General features: G+C 41.7%; 1 protein-coding gene across 5 annotated transcripts in view; it reads left to right on the forward strand.

Moving 5' to 3' along the window:
• Positions 1–18,835, forward strand: part of LOC126190657 (cap-specific mRNA (nucleoside-2'-O-)-methyltransferase 2) — a 306,338-nt gene that overhangs the window by 268,202 nt on the left and 19,301 nt on the right. For all 5 annotated transcript variants that reach the window (XM_049931092.1, XM_049931088.1, XM_049931090.1 and 2 more), the window contains one exon: positions 3,403–3,577. In XM_049931092.1, coding sequence (XP_049787049.1) covers positions 3,403–3,577 — 175 coding nt within the window. The remainder of the gene's footprint in view (positions 1–3,402; positions 3,578–18,835) is intronic.

Consider the following 18,835-nt stretch of genomic DNA (forward strand, 5'->3'; position numbering starts at 1 on the left):
TGTCATTGCTTGCAACTATGATATTAATATTGAAGTCGGCAGCTATTGCTATCAGATCCCCCCCCCCCTCCCCCTCCCCCGAGGTTTTCAAGCAGGCAGTGAAATTTCACCAGAAAAGCTTCAATTGTAGCTTTTTCTGGTTCTCTATAAATTGAAACTTCTGTGACAGTTAGGGTCCTCAACTCGATAACACCAGCTTTCAGATATACTCTCTTCATTCAAATGAATAAAATCATTTCATATTTTATATCAGAATGAGTAAGTATTCAAGAGCCTCCATGTGACTTCTCAAATCTACAAAAGCTGTTGACTTATTCGAAATTTTCAATTTTACTAAGAAGTTTGATATTGTCAGATGTAAGCCTACATTCTTTGAGGCATATATCTTTGGTATTTGTATGTTCAGTAACAATAATTTGTAATTCGTCCACTTTCTGACTTTTGTTGGAAAAGTCAGTACTTAGACTGTTTATATTCAAGTGCATTATGTAGGGATATTCTTTTCTATTTATGGTCTCAAGCATACTCTTTCTTAGGTACAGTTTCAATCTTGCCATTTTTGTTACCAAATATGTTTCTTATTCCCATCGTTTCCTATAAGTTCTTCCTATTTTTCAGAATTTTTTGTGTATCAGTGAACTTTTTACTAACCTATTTAAATGAAGAACATTTATCACTTAAAACCGTTTTCGGATTTGTAGGCACAACTCTTAGACCATTACAGTTTTCGTATAGCTCATGATATATTCTGTCTATATATCAGTCACTGACTGATCTTTTGTTGTTAATTCTGCTCACCACAATTCTAGACTTTTGTACAGGTTACTGGCAGATCAAATTAAATTTCTTATTTCACTTGTAATTTTTTCTTCAGTGTTACTTCTAAGAAAATTTGTACCTATGTAGATGAAGACACCTCTTTTATAATTCTTCTGAGATGCTTTTGCTGAACTATCCTGTTTCTTCAACTGGTGGTCTTAATTCCTGCACTACCACATTTTTCAACAGAGGTCGCCTATGACAAGGAATTCATTTTTTTGCTCTGTTTTTCATTACTGAGACATTTCGAATTCTTTTTACTGTACGTTACACTTGTCCACATTTTTAGGTATTGAGACTTTCACATGAGTTTCTTCCAAAGATGCATCAGCCTCATTGTTTGACATAATGACTGTATCATTCCGTCCATTTTTGCTGTTATTTATGTCTATCACCTCAGCTGTTTGGGAAAAACATTTTTGCCATGTTTCATGCCTTGCTTATGCACTGTTAATTCTGCTTTTAAAAGTTCAATGTCACTACAAAGCACTTTAATAATTTTTGCCTGCAAACTCACTGTGGAAGCTAGTTTTGTGTTTTTGTCCTGCAAACTGTCAAACCATGACCAGTGAATATTGTCGCTAATAAATTTTAAGCAAATTTTCTCACACGTTTCATGAAGCCAAAATTTGCACTTCACATATAGAACTCCATTTAGAACCCATTTCTGACAGTTTTTACATGATGAACTATTTAATTTTGGCTGTTTACAAGCATCGTGTCACAGAATTTTTCAGTGGGCGCCATCTTGTACATCTCAGTACTTATAATAGATGCTAACACTAAGTCTTAAGAAGATAGTCGGCAGCAAAAAAAGATATGCAGTGAGCAGCAACCTGAAATTATTTGGATGCGTCAGTATGCTGATCTTCAATTCATCAGACAACCTTTTGACATCACTACATAAATTGAACCTTAGCTAAATATGTATAAAAATGTGGCTTCAAACAGCATAAAGTCCAGAATGGAATAACAGCAGTATTATGAAAAGAATAGTTTGCTACTCACCACATAGAGGTGGACAAAAAAAAGCACACATTAGCCACTGTCTCCTGCCGCTGTGGCCCAGCTATGTCTGAAAGACTTTCTTGTCCGAATGGTTAAATGCTTAGCAATCTTTCCATTGTGGTTGCCTGTGACGCAATGCCTCCTCCATGTAGTGAGTAGCAATTTATCCTTTTTGTAATTTTGTAGTTAAAATTTGCCACTTGTTATGTTTTATTTACTCTACATTCCTACATTTTGCTGATGAAACTACTCTGTAGTTAAGTATCTCCACAAAAGCATTGGTAATAGTGTTGTTGCAGGTAACATCTACTGCTGATCCTTCACTTATATTCACTGCTAGGTTTTTGCAGATTTTCTCATCATCCATCTTTAAAATTCAGAAACGTAGTAAAATGAGTGTCATTGGATCTTCCCCCATAAAGAAGTTTATCTAGCTACAGGATGGCTTAAAAAGGCCACTTGCTCACAGGAGGAAACTAGCTCACCACCTATGATTACTTTAAGTAAGTCTTTTATTAGGCCCTGAAGACAAAACAGTATGGATTATGCATTGTTTCATCTTTTAGTTAAAACATTTCAGATCTATTGTGTTGAAAAAAAAGGATTTTTCCTTTTGCAGTTGGTATTTCATGCCAGATCATTGTATTAACTGTCTTAATTGCTCGCTGTCTCATACAGCTCATGAGTACTGGGTGATCCAAGATAAAAAGAGAGAGTGGGAAGTCAGTATTTTGGAATTTATTTCCAGTAATGAGATTTAAATTCCTCAAATTTTTGCAACTATTTCAATAAAAGTTTAAGTTTGTCACAATAGCAACATTTTACACCAGCTTGTGCCACTGAAGTAGTTGTGAAATTGTTAATCATAGATATTTAAATAGATTTGTTGGCTATTATTAATGTAAAATGTTACTGATTGTCTGTTAAATGCCCAGTATGCAGATGAGATGAACTTCTCAGTTAATGGAGATGGAAATGAACATAGCTGCGAACACTACTACACCACTCTCCAACTACTAACTTGAACAAGTGCTGTCTACCAGGAGGAAATTAAAGTATTCTGACAGTCATTGTTTATCACTTTTTATATAGCCCCATATTTATTTCTGAGAATTGCATCAATTTGTTTCCGGTATGTTCTGAAGTACTAGTTTTTCAGTTATTCTTTTACTTTTGATTCATGTGTAATTGAACATTTCTTTCATGAAAGATATTATCTTTTTGGTAGTTTTCTATTTTAAACAGAGCATATTTTCTTTCATGAAATATATTATCTTTTTGGTAGACTCCTATCTTGAAACAGGGCGTATGTATTGATATGTTATAGACTGGAGTGCAGTGTCATTTTTGTCTATTTGTGACCAAACTGTGAGCAATTAAATACTTCGATTGTAGACACCATATGTACTCATTGGCAGTTTAATATTTAATTCTGGGTTTATGTGAATAAATGATTGTTTCATATTTAAGTGGAAATGTGGAATTTCAGTCACTATTTATTTATAACTGATATTTTTGTAATCCATACACCAAGGAAGTGCTTGATATGACATTTTAATTTTTCCCTTTTTTCAGGTTGGATTTATTAAACCTCACAAACAGGATTGTGCAGTTATATTTTGTGGCTATCGCTCTGGCAGCCACACTCTGGTTTCCTGTATTGAAGACATTGCAAATGAAATGGGTCGCTTAGATAAAGAAGGTTTAAAGCAAGCTGTTCTTGCCCTTGTACCTATTAGTGTTCTTTGTGGTAAGTATAACTGTATGTGAACTATTTATGGTGATGCTCTGTTGTTGTTACGTTTTGAGATAAATGTATTGATACATTTATACATGTAGAGTAAAGTGCACAACATAATTCCTGATTAATGTCTCTATGAAATGTCTCATGTTAGAGAATGTCTGTGTAAATTGTGATAGAGTGGGGTCAGAAGTAATGTGTTCCTCTATTCAGTTCAATTACATTAAATTTATTATCAACCATTTTATCATATACATGATGCAGGAACCAAAGGTGATGTGACTTACCAAACGAAAGCGCTGGCAGGTCGATAGACACACAAACGAACACAAACATACACACAAAATTCAAGCTTTTGCAACCAACAGTTGCTTCATCAGGAAAGAGGGAAGGAGAGGGAAAGATGAAAGGATGTGGGCTTTAAGGGAGAGGGTAAGGAGTCATTCCAATCCTGGGAGCGGAAAGACTTACCTTAGGGGGGAAAAAGGACAGGTATACACTCGCACACACACCCATTTCCAACTGCACATACACAGACACAAGCAGACATTTGTAAAGGCAAAGAGTTTCGGCAGAGATGTCAGTCGAGGCAGAAGTACAGAGGCAAAGATGTTGTTGAAAGACAGGTGAGGTATGAGCGGCGGCAACTTGAAATTAGCGGAGGTTGAGGCCTGGTGGAAAACGAAAAGAAAGGATATGCTGAAGGGCAAGTTCCCATCTCCGGAGTTCTGACAGGTTGGTGTTAGTGGGAAGTATCCAGATAACCCGGATGGTGTAACACTGTGCCAAGATGTGCTGGCCGTGCACCAAGCCATGTTAAGCCACAGGGTGATCCTCATTACCAACAAACACTGTCTGCCTGTGTCCATTCATGCGAATGGACAGTTTGTTGCTGGTTATTCCCACATAGAAAGCTTCACAGTGTAGGCAGGTCAGTTGGTAAATCACGTGAGTGCTTTCACATGTGGCTCTGCCTTTGATCGTGTACACCTTCCGGGTTACAGGACTGGAGTAGGTGGTGGTGGGAGGGTGCATGGGATAGGTTTTACACTGGGGGCGGTTACAAGGGTAGGAACCAGAGGGTAGGGAAGGTGGTTTGGGGATTTCATAGGGATGAACTAAGAGGTTATGAAGGTTAGGTGGACGGCGGAAAGACACTCTTGGTGGATTGGGGAGGATTTCATGAAGGATGGATCTCATTTCAGGGCAGGATTTGAGGAAGTCGTATCCCTGCTGGAGAGCCACATTCAGAGTCTGATCCAGTCCCGGAAAGTATCCTGTCACAAGTGGGGCACTTTTGTGGTTCTTCTGTGGGAGGTTCTGGGTTTGAGGAGATGAGGAAGTGGCTCTGGTTATTTGCTTCTGTACCAGATCGGGAGGGTAGTTGCAGAATGCGAAAGCTGTTTTCAGGTTGTTGGTGTAATGCTTCAGGGATTCCGGGCTCTAGCAGATTTGTTTGCCACGAAGACCTAGGCTGTAATGAAGGGACCGTTTGATGTGGAATGGGTGGCAGCTGTCATAATGGAGGTACTGTTACTTGTTAGTGGGTTTGATGTGGACGGACGTGTGAAGCTGGCCATTTGACAGATGGAGGCGAACGTCAAGGAAAGTGGCATGGGATTTGGAGTAGGACCAGATGAATCTGATGGAACCAAAGGAGTTGAGGTTGGAGAAGAAATTCTGGAGTTCTTCTTCACTGTGAGTCCAGATCATGAAGATGTCATCAATAAATCTGTACCAAACTTTGGGTTGGCAGGCCTGGGTAACCAAGAAGGCTTCCTCTAAGCGACCCATGAATAGGTTGGCGTACGAGGGGGCCATCCTGGTACCCATGGCTGTTCCCTTTAATTGTTGGTATGTCTGGTCTTCAAAAGTGAAGAAGTTGTAGGCCAGGATGAAGCTGGCTACGGTAATGAGGAAAGAGGTTTTAGGTAGGGTGGCAGGTGATTGGCGTGAAAGGAAGTGCTCCATCGCAGCGAGGCCCTGGACGTGCGGATTATTTGTGTATAAGGAAGTGGCATAAATGGTTACAAGGATAGTTTCTGGGGGTAATACATTGGGTAAGGATTCCAGGCGTTCGAGAAAGTGGTTGGTGTCTTTGATGAAGGATGGGAGACTGCATGTAATGGGTTGAAAGTGTTGATCTACGTAGGCAGAGATACGTTCTGTGGGGGCTTGGTAACCAGCTACAATGGGGCGGCCGGGATGATTGGGTTTGTGAATTTTAGGAAGAAGGTAGAAGGTAGGGGTGCGGGGTGTCGGTGGGGTCAGGAGGTTGATGGAGTCAGGTGAAAGGTTTTGTAGTGGGCCTAAGGTTCTGAGGATTCCTTGAAGCTCCGCCTGGACATCAGGAATGGGATTACCTTGGCAAACTTTGTAAGTAGTGTTGTCTGAAAGCTGACACAGTCCCTCAGCCACATACTCCCGACGATCAAGTTCCACGGTCGTGGAACCCTTGTCCGCCGGAAGAATGACGATGGATCTGTCAGCCTTCAGATCACGGATAGCTTGGGCTTCAGCAGTGGTGATGTTGGGAGTAGGATTAAGGTTTTTTAAGATGGATTGAGAAGCAAGGCTGGAAGTCAGAAATTCCTGGAAAGTTTGGAGAGGGTGATTTTGAGGAAGAGGAGGTGGGTCCCACTGTAACGTAGGACGGAACTGTTCCAGGCAGGGTTCAATATGGATAGTGTCTTGGGGAGTTGGATCATTAGGAGTAGGATTAGGATCATTTTTCTTCGTGGCAAAGTGATATTTCCAGCAGAGAGTACAAGTGTAGGACAGTAAATCTTTGACGAGGGCTGTTTGGTTAAATCTGGGAGTGGGGCTGAAGGTGAGGCCTTTGGATAGGACAGAGGTTTCGGATTGGGAGAGAGGTTTGGAGGAAAGATTAACTACTGAATTGGGGTGTTGTGGTTCCAGATTGCGTTGATTGGAATTTTGTGGTTTTGGAGGGAGTGGAGCTGGAAGTGTGAGATTGAGTAGATGGGAGAGACTGGGTTTGTGTGCAATGAGAGGAGGTTGAGGTTTGCTGGAAAGCTTGTGAAGGGTGAATGAGTTGCCTTTCCGGAGGTGGGAAACCAGGAGATTGGATAATTTTTTGAGGTGGAGGGTGGAATGCTGTTCTAACTTGTGGTTGGCCTGTAGGACTTCCAAACCATAACCAAAAAAATTTTTTTCCGCTTTCAACACTACCGCCGCTATAAAATCCACCGTTTCTAGTTCACAAACAGTTCCTTTCACCTATAAAACAACCATTTCGGCTAGTTCTAATAACTTTCGCTTTATTTCCATTCCCGTTTTTTCACACATCATTGATCATTTTGAGCCGCTTCCCACAGGTTTTAACGTCATTATTTCTTCGTCAGACAATTGTTAGCCTCATTCTCATAATCTGCCACCACAAAACCGCTCCTTTTAATAAATTTACACGTAGTTTTTTCGCAATTTTCCCGAATTTCTCCACCCTTTAACGTGTTTTGGTGGCAACACAACCCCCTAACCTTTATGCACATCGTTATCTACCTACACAAGTTCACCACAGGATCAACATAGCCCAGCTCTAACCAACACTTTTTCGCCTTTTTTCACACCAGATCTTCATTTACTTTCTAGTTCACCTTTATCTCTCCCCATATATTTTTATATTTATTTTCATTTTCATTTCAGCCATGTTACACTTTCCACCTTCTAGTACCATGTCACCCTCACAACACCTCCACAATGACCCCATTAAGTTTTATTTACATTCCCTCGCAAACAAGCCTTCGCCCTAGCCAGATTACACTCCCATATTTTATTTTCTCAGGCTTGTCTGACATTTGGCATCACCCCCAAAGGCCTCACACTTAAATTTCCCATCTCTGGCTGCAACCCTTCTTTCCATCAGTCCCTATACCAGTTCCAAATTGAACAATCCATTGCCCTAACCCACCTAATCCTTCACCTACACATCCACTCAGCCAATCAACACACCCGTCAACTCCTATCCTTAATAAAAGTCCTCAATCTTTCCTCTCCCACGTCCACATCGGCTGTTCAGAGCATCCTCCTACAGGCCAACCGCAAATTAGAACAGCATGCCACCCTCCACCTTAAAAAACTATCCAATATCCTGGTTTCCCACCTCCGGAAAGGCAACTCACTCACCCTTCACAACCTTTCCAGCAAACCTCAACCACCTCTCATTGCACACAAACCCAGTCTCTCCCATCTACTCAATCTCCCACTTCCAGCTCCACTCCCTCCAAAAACTCAAAATTCCAATCAACACAATCTGGAACCACAACACCCCAATTCAGTAGTTAACCTTTCCTCCAAATCTCTCTCCCAATCAGAAACCTCTGTCCTATCCAAAGGCCTCACCTTCAGCCCCACTCCCAGATTTAACCAAACAGCCCTCGTCAAAGATTTACTGTCCTACACTCGTACTCTATGCTGGAAGTATCACTTTGCCACGAAGAAAAATGATCCTAATCCTACCCCTAATGATCTCTCAATCCTTCTTAAAAAACCTTAATCCTACTCCCAACATCACCACTGCTGAAGCCCAGGCTATCCGTGATCTGAAGGCTGACCGGTCCATCGTCATTCTTCCGGCGGACAAGGGTTCCACGTCTGTGGTACTTGATCGTCGGAAGTATGTGGCTGAGGGACTGCGTCAGCTTTCAGACAACACCACATACAAAGTTTGCCAACGTAATCCCATTCCTGATGTCCAGGCAGAGCTTCAAGGAATCCTCAGAACCTTAGGCCCCCTACAAAACCTTTCACCTGACTCCATCAACCTCCTGACCCCACCGACACCCCGCACCCCTACCTTCTACCTTCATCCTAAAATTCACAAACCCAATCATCCCGGCCGCCCCATTGTAGCTGGTTACCAAACCCCCACAGAATGTATCTCTGCCTACGTAGATCAACACCTTCAACCCATTACATGCAGTCTCCCATCCTTCATCAAAGACACCAACCACTTTCTCGAACGCCTGGAATCCTTACCCAATCCGTTACCCCCAGAAACCATCCTTGTAACCATTGATGTCACTTCCTTATACACAAATAACCCGCACGTCCAGGGCCTCGCTGCGATGGAGCACTTCCTTTCACGCCGATCACCTGCCACCCTACCTAAAACCTCTTTCCTCATTACCTTAGCCAGCTTCATCCTGACCCACAACTTCTTCACTTTTGAAGGCCAGACATACCAACAATTAAAGGGAACAGCCATGGGTACCAGGATGGCCCCCTCGTACGCCAACCTATTCATGGGTCGCTTAGAGGAAGCCTTCTTGGTTACCCAGGCCTGCCAACCCAAAGTTTGGTACAGATTTATTGATGACATCTTCATGATCTGGACTCACAGTGAAGAAGAACTCCAGAATTTCCTCTCCAACCTCAACTCCTTTGATGACATCTTCATGATCTGGACTCACAGTGAAGAATAACTCCAGAATTTCCTCTCCAACCTCAACTCCTTTGGTTCCATCAGATTCACCTGGTCCTACTCCAAATCCCATGCCACTTTCCTTGACGTTGACCTTCACCTGTCCAATGGCCAGCTTCACACGTCCGTCCACATCAAACCCACCAACAAGCAACAGTACCTCCATTACGACAGCTGCCACCCATTCCACATCAAACGGTCCCTTCCCTACAGCCTAGGTCTTCGTGGCAAACGAATCTGCTCCAGTCCGGAATCCCTGAAGCATTACACCAACAACTTGAAAACAGCTTTCGCATTCTGCAACTACCCTCCCGATCTGGTACAGAAGCAAATAACCAGAGCCACTTCCTCATCTCCTCAAACCCAGAACCTCCCACAGAAGAACCACAAAAGTGCCCCACTTGTGACAGGATACTTTCCGGGACTGGATCAGACTCTGAATGTGGCTCTCCAGCAGGGATACGACTTCCTCAAATCCTGCCCTGAAATGAGATCCATCCTTCATGAAATCCTCCCCAATCCACCAAGAGTGTCTTTCCGCCGTCCACCTAACCTTCATAACCTCTTAGTTCATCCCTATGAAATCCCCAAACCACCTTCCCTACCCTCTGGTTCCTACCCTTGTAACCGCCCCCGGTGTAAAACCTATCCCATGCACCCTCCCACCACCACCTACTCCAGTCCTGTAACCCGGAAGGTGTACACGATCAAAGGCAGAGCCACGTGTGAAAGCACCCACGTGATCTACCAACTGACCTGCCTACACTGTGATGCATTCTATGTGGGAATGACCAGCAACAAACTGTCCATTTGCATGAATGGAGACAGGCAGACAGTATTTGTTGGTAATGAGGATCACCCTGTGGCTAAACATGCCTTGGTGCACGACCAGCACATCTTGGCGCAGTGTTACACCGTCCGGGTTATCTGGATACTTCTTACTAACACCAACCTATCCGAACTCCGGAGATGGGAACTTGCTCTTCAATATATCCTCTCTTCCCGTTATCCACCAGGCCTCAATCTCCGCTAATTTAAAGTTGCCGCCACTCATACCTCACCTGTCATTCAACAACATCTTTACCTCTGCACTTCTGCCTCGACTGACATCTCTGCCCAAACTCTTTGTCTTTGAATATGTCTGCTTGTGTCTGTATATGTGTGGATGGATATGTGTGTGTGTGTGCGAGTGTGTACCCGTCCTTTTTTCCCCCTAAGGTAAGTCTTTCCGCTCCCAGGACTGGAATGACTCCTTACTCTCTCCCTTAAAACCCACATCCTTTCGTCTTTCCCTCTCCTACCCTCTTTCCTGATGAGGCACCAGTTTGTTGCGAAAGCTTGAATTTTGTGTGTATGTTTGTGTTCGTTTGTGTGTCTGTCGACCTGCCAGCACTTTCATTTGGTAAGTCACATCATCTTTGTTTATATATATATATATATATATATATATATATATATATTAGAGGGAAACATTCCACGTGGGAAAAATATATTTAAAAAGAAAGATGATGAGACTTACCAAACAAAAGCGCTGGCAGGTCGATAGACACACAAACAAACACAAACATACACACAAAATTCTAGCTTTCGCAACCAACGGTTGCCTCGTCAGGAAAGAGGGAAGGAGAAGGAAAGACAAAAGGATATGGGTTTTAAGGGAGAGGGTAAGGAGTCATTCCAATCCCGGGAGCGGAAAGACTTACCTTAGGGGGAAAAAGTACAGGTTTACACTCGCACACACACACATATCCATCCACACATACACAGACACAAGCAGACATTTGTAAAGGCAAAGAGTTTGGGCAGAGATGTCAGTCGGGACGGAAATACAGAGGCAAAGATGATGTTGAAAGACAGGTGAGGTATGAGCGGCGGCAGATTGAAATTAGCGGAGATTGAGGCCTGGCGGATAGCGAGAAGAGAGGATATGCTGAAGGGCAAGTTCCCATCTCCGGAGTTCTGACAGGTTGGTGTTAGTGGGAAGTATCCAGATAACCCGGACGGTGTAACACTGTGCCAAGATGTGCTGGCCGTGCACCAAGGCATGTTTAGCCACAGGGTGATCCTCATTACCAACAAACACTGTCTGCCCGTGTCCATTCATGCGAATGGACAGTTTGTTGCTGGTCATTCCCACATAGAATGCATCACAGTGTAGGCAGGTCAGTTGGTAGATCACGTGGGTGCTTTCATACGTGGCTCTGCCTTTGATCGTGTACACCTTCCGGGTTACAGGACTGGAATAGGTGGTGGTGGGAGGGTGCATGGGACAGGTTTTACACCGGGGGCAGTTACAAGGGTAGGAGCCAGAGGGTAGGGAAGGTGGTTTGGGGATTTCATAGGGATGAACTAAGAGGTTACGAAGGTTAGGTGGACGGCGGAAAGACACTCTTGGTGGAGTGGGGAGGATTTCATGAAGGATGGATCTCATTTCAGGGCAGGATTTGAGGAAGTCGTATCCCTGCTGGAGAGCCACATTCAGAATCTGATCCAGTCCCGGAAAGTATCCTGTCACAAGTGGGGCACTTTTGGGGTTCTTCTGTGGAAGGTTCCGGGTTTGAGGAGATGAGGAAGTGGCTCTGGTTATTTGCTTCTGTACCAGGTCGGGAGGGTAGTTACGGGATGCAAAAGCTGTTTTCAGGTTGTTGGTGTAATGGTTCAAGGATTCCGGACTGGAGCAGATTCGTTTGCCACGAAGACCTAGGCTGTAGGGAAGGGACCGTTTGATGTGGAATGGGTGGCAGCTGTCATAATGGAGGTACTGTTGCTTGTTGGTGGGTTTGATGTGGACGGACGTGTGAAGCTGGCCATTGGACAGGTGGAGGTCAACGTCAAGGAAAGTGGCATGGGATTTAGAGTAGGACCAGGTGAATCTGATGGAACCAAAGGAGTTGAGGTTGGAGAGGAAATTCTGGAGTTCTTCTTCACTGTGAGTCCAGATCATGAAAATGTCATCAATAAATCTGTACCAAACTTCGGGTTGGCAGGCCTGGGTAACCAAGAAGGCTTCCTCTAAGCGACCCATGAATAGGTTGGCGTACGAGGGGGCCATCCTGGTACCCATGGCTCTTCCCTTTAATTGTTGGTATGTCTGGCCTTCAAAAGTGAAGAAGTTGTGGGTCAGGATGAAGCTGGCTAAGGTAATGAGGAAAGAGGTTTTAGGTAGGGCGGCAGGTGATCGGCGTGAAAGGAAGTGCTCCATCGCAGCGAGGCCCTGGACATGCGGAATATTTGTGTATAAGGAAGTGGCATCAATGGTTACAAGGATGGTTTCCGGGGGTAACAGACTGGGTAGGGATTCCAGGCGTTCGAGAAAGTGGTTGGTGTCTTTGATGAAGGATGGGAGACTGCATGTAATGGGTTGAAGGTGTTGATCTACGTAGGCAGAGATGCGTTCTGTGGGGGCTTGGTAACCAGCTACAATGGGACGGCCGGGATGATTGGGTTTGTGAATTTTGGGAAGAAGGTAGAAGGTGGGGGTGCGGGGTGTTGGTGGGGTCAGGAGGTTGATGGAGTCAGGTGAAAGGTTTTGTAGGGGGCCTAAGGTTCTGAGGATTCCTTGAAGCTCCGCCTGGACATCAGGAATGGGATTACCATGGCAAACTTTGTAAGTAGTGTTGTCTGAAAGCTGACGCAGTCCCTCAGCCACATACTTCCGACGATCAAGTACCACAGTCGTGGAACCCTTGTCCGCCGGAAGAATGACGATGGATTGGTCAGCCTTCAGATCACGGATAGCCTGGGCTTCAGCAGTGGTGATGTTGGGAGTAGGATTAAGGTTTTTTAAGAAGGATTGAGAGGCAAGGCTGGAAGTCAGAAATTCCTGGAAGGTTAGGAGAGGGTGATTTTGAGGAAGAGGAGGTGGGTCCCGCTGTGACGGAGGACGGAACTGTTCCAGGCATGGTTCAATTTGGATAGTATCTTGGGGAGTTGGATCATTGGGAGTAGGATTAGGATCATTTTTCTTCGTGGCAAAGTGATATTTCCAGCAGAGAGTACGGGTGTAGGACAGTAAATCTTTGACAAGGGCTGTTTGGTTAAATCTGGGAGTGGGGCTGAAGGTGAGGCCTTTGGATAGGACAGAGGTTTCGGATTGGGAGAGAGGTTTGGAGGAGAGGTTAACTACTGAATTGGGGTGTTGTGGTTCCAGATTGTGTTGATTGGAGTTTTGAGGTTTTGGAGGGAGTGGAGCTGGAAGTGGGAGATTGAGTAGATGGGAGAGACTGGGTTTGTGTGCAATGAGAGGAGGTTGAGGTTTGCTGGAAAGGTTGTGAAGGGTGAGTGAGTTGCCTTTCCGGAGGTGGGAAACCAGGAGATTGGATAGTTTTTTAAGGTGGAGGGTGGCATGCTTTTCTAATTTGCGGTTGGCCTGTAGGAGGATGCTCTGAACAACCGGTGTGGATGTGGGAGAGGAAAGATTGAGGACTTTTATTAGGGACAGGAGTTGATGGGTGTGTTGATTGGCTGAGTGGATGTGTAGGTGAAGGATTAGGTGGGTGAGGGCAATGGATTGTTCGGTTTGGAACTGGTATAGGGACTGATGGAAAGAAGGGTTGCAGCCAGAGATGGGAACTTTAAGTGTGAGGCCTTTGGGGGTGATGCCAAATGTCAGACAAGCCTGAGAAAATAAAATATGGGAGTGTAATCTGGCTAGGGCGAAGGCATGTTTGCGGAGGGAATGTAAATAAAACTTAATGGGGTCATTGTGGAGGTGTTGTGAGGGTGACATGGTACTGGAAGGTGGAAAGTGGAACACGAGGCTGAAATGAAAATGAAAATAAATATAAAAATATGTGGGGAGAGATAAAGGTAAAACTAGAAAGCAAATGGAGATCTGTTGTGAAAAAAGGCGAAAAAGTGTTGGTTAGAGCTGGGCTATGTTGATCCTGTGGTGAACTTGTGTAGGTAGATAATGATGTGCACAAAGGTTAGGTGGTTGTGTTGCCGCCAAAACACGTTAAAGGGTGGAGAAATACGGGAAAATTTCGAAAAAACTACGTGAGGATGTATTAAAAGGGTGGTTTGGTGGTGGCAGATTATGGAAATGAAGCTAACAATTGTCTGATGAAGAAATAATGACGTTAAAACCTGTGGGAAGCGGCTAAAAATGATCGATGATGTGAGAAAAACGGAAATGGAAATAAAGCAAAAGATATTAAAACTAGCCGAAAAGGTTGTTTAATAGCTGAAAGGAACTGTTTGTGAACTGGAAACGGTGGATTTTATAGCAGCGGTAGTGTTGAAAGCGGAAAAAAAAATTTTTTGGTTATGGTTTGGAAGTGGGTTACGTATTATTACGTATTATTGAGTATATTGTATACTGGATTACGGTAAAAAAGGAGAAGGTGAATAGAAAGTAAAACTGCTGGCAAAAACAGAAGGAGGAAATAAGATGACAGAAAAGACTACGAAATGTAACAGTGACAATAACAATAACAAACGTGATTGTTGGATTCAAATTAATGATATGAATATAATAGAGGGAAACATTCCACGTGGGAAAATATATTTAAAAAGAAAGATGATGAGACTTACCCAACAAAAGCGCTGGCAGGTCGATAGACACACAAATAAACACAAACATACACACAAAACTCTAGCTTTCGCAACCAATGGTTGCCTCGTCAGGAAAGAGGGAAGGAGAAGGAAATAATACGTAACCCACTTATTTGCTTCTGTACCAGGTCGGGAGGGTAGTTACGGGATGCAAAAGCTGTTTTCAGGTTGTTGGTGTAATGGTTCAAGGATTCCGGACTGGAGCAGATTCGTTTGCCACGAAGACCTAGGCTGTAGGGAAGGGACCGTTTGATGTGGAATGGGTGGCAGCTGTCATAATGGAGGTACTGTTGCTTGTTGGTGGGTTTGATGTGGACGGACGTGTGAAGCTGGCCATTGGACAGGTGGAGGTCAACGTCAAGGAAAGTGGCATGGGATTTAGAGTAGGACCAGGTGAATCTGATGGAACCAAAGGAGTTGAGGTTGGAGAGGAAATTCTGGAGTTCTTCTTCACTGTGAGTCCAGATCATGAAAATGTCATCAATAAATCTGTACCAAACTTCGGGTTGGCAGGACAGGTGTACACTCGCGCACACACACACATATTCATCCATACATACAAGACACAAGCTGCTTGTGTCTTGTATGTATGGATGGATATGTGTGTGTGTGCGAGTGTACACCTGTCCTTTTTTCCCCCTAAGGTAAGTCTTTCCGCTCCCGGGATTGGAATGACTCCTTACCCTCTCCCTTAAAACCCATATCCTTTTGTCTTTCCTTCTCCTTCCCTCTTTCCTGACGAGGCAACCGTTGGTTGCGAAAGCTAGATTTTGTGTGTATGTTTGTGTTTGTTTGTGTGTCTATCGACCTGCCAGCGCTTTTGTTTGGTAAGTCTCATCATCTTTCTTTTTAAATATATTTTTCCCACGTGGAATGTTTCCCTCTATTATATATATATATATATATATATATATATATATATATATATATATATAGAGAGAGAGAGAGAGAGAGAGAGAGAGAGAGAGAGCAGTTTATAAAGGAAATAACATTTTCTTTTTTCATTACACAAATTTGGTGTCTTCCTTATGCATATAGGTTGAATAACAATAGTTCATAGGAATAAATCAAATGATAAGGCCTGTCTCTTTTGATGTCAAAGAAATTCATCAACACTGTAGTAACTTTTGCTTAATAATGGTTTATTTAATTCTTTTTTAAATTTATGTACGCTTTGTAGTTTTTTAATTTGTACATGCAAGGCATTGAACATTATTTTTATAAGATACGTAACACTATCTTGATACAGGGCTTTTGAGTGAATGTCTGCCTGTTTCTGGTTTCATATGTATGTACTTCACTGTTTAGAGTAGAGAATTCTTGAAGTTACTTAAAAAGAATAAATAGATTCATAAATGAGTCAACCAGGGAGGGTGAAAATTTTTAATTTTTTAAATAGTTCTCTACGTATATCTCTGTGTGCAACACTCTCTTTTGGAGCTTGAAATAGTGTTTTGTAAATGCTTTATTCTCCCAGAATAGAATACCATACCTTATAAGGCTATGTATAAAAGAGTAGTAGGCACATAATACTGTTTCAAAATTGCAGTATCTTTTAAGTTTTCTTAATGTACAACAGCAAGTACTAAGTTTTTTATTCGATAATTCAACATGTTTTTCCCATCTTAAATTGTCGTGCAATCATAGACCCAAAAATTTTGTGGAAGATGTTTATTCTATTATACAATTTCCTATCTTTATTTGTATCATATTTTTTACTTTGTTTCTTATGTGTGTAAAATACATCCATGTGGTTTTTTGTTGTTTGTAATTAAACAGTTGTCCCTGAACCATTCTGCTGCCTCACTAGTTGTCGCAGTTATTTTTTCTTGGGTGTCAGCTTCACTCCATCCTTTGATAAACAGGGTTGTATCATCTGCAAAAAGTACTGATTCAGCTCTTGTTAGAAGTTTGGAAAATCGTTAATAAAAGCCAGCAGGGGGCTTAAAACAGAACCTTGAGGTACACCACAGTTAACTTACTTGTATGTTGAGTAATACTTTCACCCATTTTGAGTTATTTCAACACATTGATATTTGTCACACAGATGTGATTTAAACCAATTGTATGCTTTCCCACAGACTCCATAACAGTACAGCTTCTCTAGCAGTAGGCCATGGTTAATGAGGTCAAATGCTGTGGATAGATCTAAAAATATTCCGCAGTTTAATTCATCATTATCTGATGCAATTAAAACCTGTTCTACAAAGTGATATACAGTTGTATAAGTAGACCGGTTTTTCCTTAAACCATTCTGTGCATTAGTAAGAATTTCACATTTGTTCAGGAAACTCAACAGTGTCTCATACATTGTCCTCTCAATAACTTTAGCAAAACTTGATAGTTGTGACAATGGTCTGTAATTTTGTATGTTATATGTACATCTTTTTTACAAAGTGGCTTTATTGTTGATTTTTTAAGTGCAGAAGAGAATTCACCAGTTTTAAAGGATATATTATTAATATCAGTTAGTTCAGTTATTATTTTGTCTGAACTATGTTTTATGACCCTATCAGGAATGACATCACATCCACAAGCCATTTTATTTTTCAGCTTATCAATTGCATTACTTACTTCTGAATGTGTAACTAGGTACAAAAAGATTGTTCTTTTATCCACGGGAACTTTTATGTTTGTTACTTTTAGTTTCCCAAGCTCTTGGTAAGATTTTGAGCAATGTTAATATAGTAGTCATTAAGGATATTAACAGCATCTTGAGGGTCTTCAACAACTTTTCATTCCTTTTTTATAATGGGACTTTTGTTTGTCACTTTGGATTTACCTATGTTTTAGTTTATGACATTCCAAATGCATTTGGTTTTATTGCTGCCTTTTCTGATAATTAAGTCATTATTCAGCTCTTTTGCTTTATGTATAACCTTTCTATAGATTTTTCTATACCATCTAAAATGTGACTTCAGTGCTGCATTACAGTTTATAAGCCTGCCAAGATTTCTTAGAGTGCATGCCTCTGTGATGTTACTGTCAGACTTTGTTTTCAGTTTCCTGTAACAAAGCTATCATAGACTTGAGGTTTATTTTGGCCACAGTTTTTCTTTTATCAAGTTGAAGTGTTCATTGTAGAGCTGCATGACAAGTAGCACAGCACTGTAAATAGGCATTTGCCCATGTAATTTTAAGTTGCCAGTAAGACATAAACAACAGCTGTTTGTTAAAACTGAGAATCCAGCAATTTTATTTCTAATTTACTAGTTTTTATTTGTCGTAAATACTATTAAACAATGCAGTGACAGGTTGTTGTTACTGCAGTGTACAGATTACGTTTCTGTGATTTTCTCGTCGTATTGTTTATCCATATATTAACTTGGTCCATAACTCTGAAAGTCACCTTCTTGGTGGGGTCAATGGAACCTGATAAATGAATGGGATGGTAAGTCTTTGTCTTTCTCCCTCTCATCCTGGAACCTGAGTGATCTGCCCTTTCTTTTAAACTTTCCCCGACTTTTCCCTCCTCGAGAAAGAATCTGGTTCATATGCTTATTGTCTGCCAACATATGAATTAAATGAGTGATTTATTATAAGGGAGACTTGCCAAAATTATACTTAACTAAATTCTAGTTTTAGGGTATTTTGGTCTCATACACATTGACTATAAGATGTCATTTAATATTGCACACTACATGAGTACTGATCATTGTAAAAAAAATTCTTTATAGGTTTATGTTTTCCAGTGCCTTTTATTGTCTCTTGTTCAAATAATCATAATATCATTCAAGAATTCCTCTACTGAGACAAAACAGTTTTGGAATAGCTCGCTGTACACTTTTCTCTTCGACACATTATTTTTGATCTTCACTTATATTTTTAGCTTTTAATTTGTTACAAATTGTCATTCCAGTGATCTGTAAGCTGTCGATACAAAGCACGAATTTCTCTTTATTCCCAGTATTGAATATATTCCAGAAGTTATTTAATAAAAGTAGATCAGGATTGTTGTGTGTGAAAAGAACTAGTTTATATATGTAAAGGAACAGGACACTTAATGTGTTTAGATCACTTAATAATGGATAACAAGACACTCTTGATCTTTCTTTGCACTTATTGCTGAATTTTTTCCCCAAGGTCAGTATGCTATTAATGTATCCTGTGTTTACTGGAAAGATAAAGCCGTAACTCACCACCGATTCAAAGTAACTATGATATACCATTTTCTTGTGCGCACATTAGTTGTGTTAACTAAGATTGCCATAGCAAATGCCAGGCTGTTTAATTTATTTGCCAAGTGTGCAATATGTGGTAACCTTGAC

This window comes from Schistocerca cancellata, chromosome 6 (genome assembly GCF_023864275.1).
Source record: "Schistocerca cancellata isolate TAMUIC-IGC-003103 chromosome 6, iqSchCanc2.1, whole genome shotgun sequence".
In the NCBI taxonomy this organism is placed as follows: Eukaryota; Metazoa; Arthropoda; class Insecta; order Orthoptera; family Acrididae; genus Schistocerca; species Schistocerca cancellata.